This window comes from Portunus trituberculatus, chromosome 17 (assembly GCF_017591435.1).
Source record: "Portunus trituberculatus isolate SZX2019 chromosome 17, ASM1759143v1, whole genome shotgun sequence".
Lineage (NCBI taxonomy): Eukaryota > Metazoa > Arthropoda > Malacostraca > Decapoda > Portunidae > Portunus > Portunus trituberculatus.
The window spans coordinates 15,943,337-15,952,847 of NC_059271.1; the positions used below are offsets into that span (position 1 = coordinate 15,943,337).

Sequence of the window (9,511 nt, forward strand, 5' to 3'; positions counted from 1 at the left end):
CACGCAAATTGAATTAATTATAATATTTTTTCGGTCGCGTTGTAACAAAAACTTGCAAATCAAAGATGCGTAAATCGAGTTATCTTTATAAAGTGGAGACTCAATACTCGAACTTAATTTGTTCCAAATAGCTGTTCAAGTATTAAAAAGTTCAACTTTTGATATCATAAAACAGGTAAATAGTTCTAATCTTAGCAAAACCTCATGTTTATAAAAATTTCAATGTATTTTATTTATATATATATATATATATATATATATATATATATATATATATATATATATATATATATATATATATATATATATACTGTATATATATACAATTTTGACTTGTACATAGTACATACCGTAAGTGAAGGCTAGTGATGGATAACGTAGAAGAGGAGGACAGAAGGGTGGGGAGGAGGAGGGAGGTCGCTGGAGGATGAGTCACCACCCATGAAAATGTCTTTATAAAGTTTCTCCTGGTGTGATTCCTCTGAATTCACTAATGAAGTTCTGTGGCTTACTAGCACTTGTAGCACTCTCACCAGATTCCTTATTTTCATTACTAATAAGCCTCTTTGGTGCCATTGTAAGTTTCTAAATGAAAACCTACCGAACAGAATGCAGAATAAAGTTGTTTTTCTCAAGACTGCAGCAGGACTAGGGATGTGCACCAGCGTCCAGTATACCGGTATTACGGTGATACCAGTATTACCAGTCATACGGTATCAGAACTGTACAGTGGTGGCTGCAGGGAAGGAGATGACAGAGCTTTGTATACGACCAAATGTATGGCTGTTTGATTACCAGATATTTTCACCACTAATAAGTCTTTGGTGTTATGTAAATTTACAAATGAAAAACTACAGATAGAATGCAGGAGAATGTTATATGGACACCAGGGAGCCTTTGTTTACAATCATGGGTGTGGACGTTTGACTATCAGGTATTGTTTCGAGTATTAAATCAAACTTTTGGGTTTGAGTATTGAAAAGTTTGAGTATTTAGACATTCGAGTATTGAGTCTCCACTGTATATATATATATATATATATATATATATATATATATATATATATATATATATATATATATATATGCCTGGTAGTACAGACTGCCACAAAACAGCTGAAAGTAATGCTGTGGAGTGTGGACTGTTTGTTGTCTTTATTTATTTATTTATTTATTTTTTATCCTTGAAAACCTCAGGTGTGGAAGTACAGATATAAAATTTTGCCTTTTTGTACCTGTCTCAGGTGTGGAAGTATGGACTTAAAGTTTTGCCTTGCCGTATCTGTTACTTTTGCACTTTTGAACATTTTTCTGCACTTTGGACCTCTGCATTTCGTTTGGTGGTCCACAGGTACGGAGGAGCTGAGGTGTGGTCCGAGTTCCAGAAGTGCCCAGTTCTGCTTCGCAGTGGTTGAAGCTGCATAGAATAGTGACATGTTTAGACACTATTTGTGACACTAATTAGAATGTGACTAAATATTTGTGACTCACAATCATGTGTAATTTGTAGATGAAAATGCACAAAACCTTATAATGAGGCTCCATTCTCTTGGACTTCAGAAACTAAAGCAATACTGAAAGAACATGATTCCAAAGTTTGGGTTAAGCTATTATTACTGTTGTGTAGTGTTAGTATGTGATATTCATTCATGATTATTTTCAAAGATGTTATTGGTTATTTTGAATGAATTGATATCATGACTTTTATTTGAAGCGTGGTTACCATCTCACTTTTACCTATGCTAAAGCTGTAGTACTGTCAAGTCATAATTTAGGGTATAAAAACATAACTACTACTTTAAGTAGAGAGAAAAAACAACAACATGGACTTATGGTTAATATGATGAAATAGATAAATAAAAAAAAATTATCCTCATCTTAACCTCCATGCAACAAAAGTTGAGACCATTGTAAACTGAGGCTTCACTGTAATCTAATTTGCTCTTTAGTACTCTGAGATTAGAACACATATTGTGGCAAACACTCTGGCTAGTATACTGGTAATGCACTGGCCTGGCATTGCTAAGGTCTGCAGATCGAGTCTCACATAGGCTCATGAGTTTAAGTTGTTTATTGGGAGGTTACTGCTGTGGATGGAGTGCCAGAATGAGGAGTTGGGTTCTCATGGCTGATGTTCTGGAGAGCATCTGATGTGATGGACACAAACTCAAACCAACAAACTTTAACTTTCAACTTGTTGATCCATACATTGTTGATACTTCTGTGAATCAGGACAGTACACATCATAGAGGTATGGTTGGCCCTATGCCTCAGTCTCATTGTTTGGAATAATTCTAACTGCAAAAGCTCTTTTTCTTTATGGTAGAGAGTTAAATATTGGGTTATATAAAGGTTTGACAAGCTTTTGACTATTTTATGATGAAGGGAATATTCTGCATTTTATGAAAGTGATAAGTGTGGTGTGAACATAAATATGTGCCTTCACAATGATCTGTCACAATAACAATATCGGGTTATCAGTTATCCGATGATTATTATTATTATTATTTTTTTATTCATTTATTGGTATCATGAACACTAAGTTTCATAGTAGTGATAATAATTGATAACTTTAGTCTTGGAAATGTGAGGATTTTGAAGTTTTCAACTCTCAAGAAAGATGTTATTTTATTTAAACCAGTATTTTTAGAGAAGAGACAAGATAAACATTGAATCTGGAGATCTTTCAAAGATATTCCAAAGTTTTCAAAGATAAAAGGTGAAAATAAAGATTTGATTTATCAAAATGAAGGTTCTTTTGTTGTGGCCTTCTTTTTAGGTAATGCTCCTGAAAGGAATGAGGTGTTGGGAAGGTAGCTAGATGTGTATTATTGAATCATAATATTTGTGTTTCAACTGTAATGACATGAGCAACATTGGCATTGTAATGAAAATGTGTGTTTATTTTTATTTTGAGTTTTGACCCTCTCTTTTCATAAGATGATGCAAGTAGACTGGTTCTGTGTAGCCCTAACCAAGAGACCACAGTAGGTCAAGTAATCACATTTATGACCCAAAATGTTGAGCATATTGGGTAGTGCTGTGATGACAACATACTTTATCGTTGGCGTAAAGAGATGCTATGTGACCTTTTTTTGCTGAACACTAGTTAAAGCCTGAGTTCAGTGTGAGAACATCAACTTGACATGAACTTGCTGCCCAGTTGTGTGTAGCTCCTTAGGCTTAAACCAAGTTGATACTTATATTTAACTCCTTAAAGCAGCATCACACTGTTTATGTTGAAACCACACAGTGGATATATGTAAATAGGGATGATTAGATGACTGTTATTAAATCACTGAACAACAATCTAGAGGTAAGGAAGATCTTAGATGGTGAACTAAATGAGAGGAAGGAAGCTGAATGTATCAGTGTGGTTAGAAAAGGTGAATGAAGATTGAATGTGATTGGGTGAAAACATGTAGATATCTGAACAAGGCTTCTTTGGAGTTTGTATGAATCGACCTTAAGAAAAGTTAGATTATAATGGTTGGCTACTAGAGACTGTAGAAAGCTTATATTGAAACATGAGACTACTAGTGAGTGTGCAATCTGATCAGCTGTCACTGGGTGAACCAAGCTGACACTTGCAAGCATGTTAGGGGGTCTTTCAAAGTAATAATGAAGAGAGAAGCCAGACCTAGTGATTCACCTTTAAGTGACCTCGTCAGACATGATATAAATTTAAAATATCAATCTAACAGGGTTCCACAAGAGTATTTCTTGTGTTGCTGTCCTAATTACCACGTAGTACACTGTTAATCTAATGATACATTCAAAATGATAGCATGAAATTCTCTCTCTCTCTCTCTCTCTCTCTCTCATAATAATAATAATAATCATTATGATAATAATAATAATAATAATAATAGATATGAAGATGTAATGGAAAACAATTCTTCAGTGGAAAATAATAAAATGCTTTATAAACAAGAAATTAGCTTATATGTATATAATAATAAAGTCTTACATGGTAACTCATTCCCTTAAAGCAAGCATACATTACACTTATGTTATTGTTTTAGTAACTATCTCACATGCAGATGTAGATGTGGTGACAGGACATTGAGGGGCAACAAAAATCCACTTTGGCCTTGATGATCTCCATACTGGTGTATTGCTTGAGTGTCAATGTCAGGGATTCTGATTTGCTTCATTGTTTCTGTAATATTGCAAAGCAGGGTGAAAAACTGATGGCTGAGAGTGAAAATCCCAAAGAGGATCATCTCATTAGCATTGAAGGAGCCAGGATTGGCCAAGTGTTACCAAATAGAATAATATACACATATTGCATAAGAGATGGAGCACATGTGAAAACGGCAAGAGTGTGAAGTGTGAGCTTCAAACTCCAGAAATGATTGTAAGTGGAGTGAATGGTTATGTGGTTGCAGGCTGTTGAATTAAATCCATTCAGGCCATGGTGATCTCTTTAACTTAGCTAGCAGTGTGGTGAACTTGTGTGTAACCTACATCCTGAGTGCCCACTTTGTGGATCTCGTACAGCCAATTTATTTTGTTGTATTTTTAAAAGATTTTCTTTATTAACACATTACTCAAAGGTTGGGCATCACAGTTGTAATAATTTTTTGTATTGTGGGAGAATGCCTTGCCCTTGAGGAATCTTATACAATAGAAGAAAGCATAGACACACAATATACTGTATGCTGCATTCCTATTTTGGTTATATTTTGGTATAATACATACTTAATCTAAAGACTCGTTACACTAAACAGGTCTACAATAAATTATTGACAAATATGCCACCTAATGATGATGTGTATCATCAGTGGCCAGTCACTTACCATTGTCTTGTACTGCAATTTCTCCTTGCTTATATAACACAAGTGCAGAATGAGTTGCCTGCCATCTCTCACAACACTTCACAACTTTCTGAACAGACTGCCTGATTACTGCAGGATCTAATGTTATGAGCAAGAATAGTGTTTGGTCCAATCCCAGATAGTGCATGTTGTGAAATTCCTTCAAGTCAACAGCTCCCTCGTGACTTCTAATCTCTTCTATGTATTCCTCTTCCTCATTTGTGAGCCAAACTTTCTTATCCCTTGTCAAGGCATGAGGTTTACTCCTTGTTGCTAGAATAAGAGTAATGGTTTTCTTAGGTTGGTTGTATTCCTCAATAAGAACCTTTAGGATACCCTAGTATTTCGTAAGCATTTGTGCCACACTTTTTGCTCAGATTTGTGCTTTCTTCACTTGTACATTTGAGTGGCTGGTCCTTCACCGAACCTGTTGGTGCTGTAATGACCTCTAAACTTGGTGAAATGACTGATCAAATTCACAACAATTATTTTGACTCATGTTCCTTAGTGCCGTCCTTAATGCTCGATTTCGTTAACACAATCTTCAAGATCCTGGAGTTGATGCGTGGTGTAGAATTAAGACAAATGCCAATCGAGTTGCGTCTGTGACAGTTTTGGCGTTCATGATTCTGTTGTTAATGAGAATCAGTCTGTGGGTAGCTTTGTGAGTGTGAAGTGCCGGAAGGCCTCGGCCGCCTGGCGTGTGACAAGCGAGGTGGCGCTGCATCAGTGTCCATATGCTCGTGGTAACATTTCCCCTGAGTGGAGCCGAGGCGTCGCCGGCACCCCGAGCCTCGTGTGGCGGGACGATTAGAGTGAGAAATATGCATAAAAAGCTTCACCAAGTCGGCCCACCTTGACAAATGATGGCCACCATTTTAATTTAACAAGTCGAACGTGGCAGAACAGTTTGACATTTCATTCATTATACGCTTTAAAATTGCAGGGGGAGATTTATTACTCTTTACGCGCGCTGCTCAAATCGAAATGGGGCGTGAATTTTGTATTACGTTGATTTTGCTTTGATAAATTGATCCCTAGCCTTTTTTTTTTTTTTATACTAGGGAAGAAGTTAGGAGTTTCTCCGGTTCCCCGGCCCCGGAGTCTCCAAGGAGAAAGGCAATTCTAGAGAGAAGCTTGAGCCTTCTAAGACTGGACCCAAGGAAAGGCTGGGAGGGAACGTCTGTCAACCTACCTGCTTGCTTTGCTTTGCTTTGCTTTGATTTCTTTTGATTTAATTTCATTTGCTTTCTTTCTTTTTCTTTCTTTCTTTTTCTTTCTTTCTTTCTTTCTTTCTTTCTTTCTTTCTTTCTTTCTTTCTTTCTTTCTTTCTTTCTTTCTTTCTTTCTTTCTTTCTCTCTCTCTCTCTCTCTCTCTCTCTCTCTCTCTCTCTCTCTCTCTCTCTCTCTCTCTCTCTCTCTCTCTCTCTCTCTCTCTCTCTCTCTCTCTCTCTCACACACACACACACACACACACACACACACACACACACACACACACACACACACACACACCAGCCCTCCCAGGCCTCGCCCACTCAGTGATGGTGGTGCTTTAGGTTCACATACGTTTTTGCTGTGTTCCTTCTCTATTAGAGGAACGAGTATTGGGGCCACGCTGTAAAGAGTGAAGGAGGCTTGATAATAAGTTTCCTGTATAGATTTGTCTCATTCATTGTCACTTACTACACATTATTTATTGTGCTCGATGCATCTCACATATGCAAAGGTATTTTAGTTCGGCTTGGTATGATCCCCTCTGATTCCTGTCTCACTATTGCGGCCTGCGAGCTAGAGTGAGGCATCAGAACACTACCACACCAGTTAGTGGACGTTGCTCACCTGACTTACTATAAAACTTGTATTCCTTTTCTTCATTTCTCTCTTTAAATCGCAAGATGTGCATAATTATGAAAGAAGGTAATATTACTTTTGCTCTTATTAACAACTAACTAGGAAATTGTCTGATACCAACAGTTAAAAATGTGATGTATCTACAATTTACCGCCAGAACTTTAGTTATCATACTTGTAAATGAGTAGGCATAGGAAAAAAAAAATCTCAATAAAGACATTAATTACTTAAAGTGTTCGTGTAGCGGATAAATGTGTCGAAGTGAAAGTTTGCTACCTACTTCCTGAGACTCACAATATCTAGTGTTAATAATGGATATGACGAAACACGCTCATACTTTCTTTCGCTTCCTAGATCCGCGTTAGGGCAGCTGGGGACACGGTAATGCTGTGATGAATGCAACCATATTTTCCCCGTGACGTTATGCGCTAGCTTCAAATTGTCCCTCATAATGCCGTAATGAGCATTATTAATATTGCTGTAATTACCTGCACAAGTCGGCAGGCTGTTCAAATACTTACCCGTTGACCTTCAAGACGATAGTGACAGTGAGCCACCAGCCAACCCTCCAAAGGCCGATTTCCTCAAAAACTACACCTGAATTAATTTAGTGGTTTAGAGGTTGTATATGTGGTGCAGGAGTCGTTGCTGTGGTGTAGGGGTCGTTACTTTGGTGTAGGAGTTGTTACTTTGGTGTAAGTGATCGTTGCTGTAGTGTAGGGGTCGTTTTTGTGGTATAGGAGTCGTCGTGGCGGTATAGGGGTCGTTGCTTTGGTGTAAGTGATCTTTACTGTGGTGTACGGGTCGTTGCTGTGGTGTAGGAACCGTTGCTGTGATGTAGAGGTCGTTGCTGTGGTATTGGGGTCGTTACTGTGGTGTAGTGGTCGTTGCTGTGGTGTAAGGGATCGTTGCTGTGGTGGAGGGGTCGTTTCTGTAGTGTAGGGGTCGTTGCTGTGATGTATGGGTCGTTGCTGTGGTGTAGGGGTCGTGTCTGTGGTGTAGGTCTATATTCTTAATATCTTTTGTATTGATTGAAGTTCATTAAAGATGGATTGTATCATAATAACTAAATAATTCATTTAAAAAAAAGCCGTTTAATATTATCATCAAGAAAAAGGTGAATGCACCAGAGCGCGATAGACAAAGGTGCAGGTGTTGTAGCACTTAATTATCTGGTGAACAATGATCCCTCACACCGATTTTGCCAACCATAATGTGCTAAAATGGTGACCCTAAAAGCTACGTACAGTACGAACTAGGCCTTGTTAAAGTGTGGGCAACTGCGCTAAGGTGGCGGTGGGTTGCGGAACGACGTTGGGGCGGGTGGCCAGTGTGCCCGCCAGTAACCTCAGCGCGACGAGGATGCCCCTGTCCTCGCCTTCGACCTTCGGGCAGTTGTGCATGACTAGCAAGTCTCGGCGAGGCATTACCATAACTCGCCCTCTTCCTCGGGCGCATTCCACTGGGCAACTTTGTCTCCTGAGGTGCACTTTTGCTGTTCTCTCCTGGTTGCCATGGTCACACACAGTATCCACTCGTTGCATCATGGCCGTTTATAGTAATAGCGGCTCTGGCAATGGACGTTACATTGCGTAAGCATGCGGTTGTGGTGATAAAGGACATAAACTTGAGACGCTGTATCGTTATGTTATTTCTGTGCTCGAGCAAGATAAACATATAGTTGTGAATGTAGCGCTGCGTCACATGAGCAATACTTGTGGATGGAGAATTCCCGCCAGGAGGAGTCACCTACCTGCTGACCCCATGTGTCAGTCTGGGAAGGACGAAGGCTGCTGCAGAGACGACTCTTTCATGCCTGACTCAAACGTCATTTTGGTGGTGAAGGAAGGGCGTGTGAAGGGTAGGCTTGGCTCGTGCTTGACCAGCCTTTCTCAAGCATCGAAACGTAAAGAAGTGTGCTGGTGTGTGATGGGTCGCATGCTGGCTGTCAGTAGGCCTCTTCGTGCTTGCCTGTCCATTAGCTGGAAGCTGTACTGGATCCTTCACTGCAATATGCAACACGTCACAACAATAAACCAACTACACAAAATATATACAAGCACTGACTAGAAAAAAAAGTGGGACTGCAGAGCAGACATTGCATTATGTATCCTGTATTATGATTAGAAATGGTTGCTGAATGGGAAGAGGAAGTGTCATGGTTTGTGTGAAAAGAGCTATATGTCATGAGTAGTGAAGAGGATATATGAGATATGCATAGGTTAGGCTTCCTGATGTACTGTTGTCTTAGTTATGTACAATCCTAATGTGTCCCGGGCGATAGGTACGAGGTGGGCGAGATAGCGAGGTTTGTTTTCAGATCGCGTTTATCACTTGTATGTTAAAAACCTTTACGTTCTTAGGCTTTATAGATTTATGATGATTTCTTTGTTGAGTGTGAAATTTGATGGCGTATTTCGCTTGTAAAAAAAAAAAAAAAAATATATATATATATATATATATATATATATATATATATATATATATATATATATATATATATATATATATATATATATATATATATATATATATATATATATATATATATATATATATATATTGTGGAGTTGTGTTCATATGGTCATCTGATGTTTTAGGTGACTTCTATCTGTGGTCAATGAAATAAATGTGTGTGTGTGTGTGTGTGTGTGTGTGTGTGTGTGTGTGTGTGTGTGTGTGTGTGTGTGTGTTGGTAAGCAGTGATGAGTCTCCCTCCTGATAACCTGTTTTGTTTGTGTGTTTCAGATAAGGCTGTGTACTCCCCCGGATATGCTGCTGATAACGGGGTGGTGAGTCTCCTTCATTTGTTTCTCTTTATCAAGGGCCCCATGGACAC

General features: G+C 38.6%; 1 protein-coding gene across 3 annotated transcripts in view; it reads left to right on the top strand.

The window, feature by feature from the left end:
• The window catches only part of LOC123504761, a 229,214-nt gene that overhangs the window by 4,550 nt on the left and 215,153 nt on the right, over window positions 1-9,511 (top strand). For all 3 annotated transcript variants that reach the window (XM_045255563.1, XM_045255564.1, XM_045255565.1), the window contains exon 2: window positions 9,421-9,464. In XM_045255563.1, the coding sequence (XP_045111498.1) occupies window positions 9,421-9,464 (44 nt within the window). The remainder of the gene's footprint in view (window positions 1-9,420; window positions 9,465-9,511) is intronic.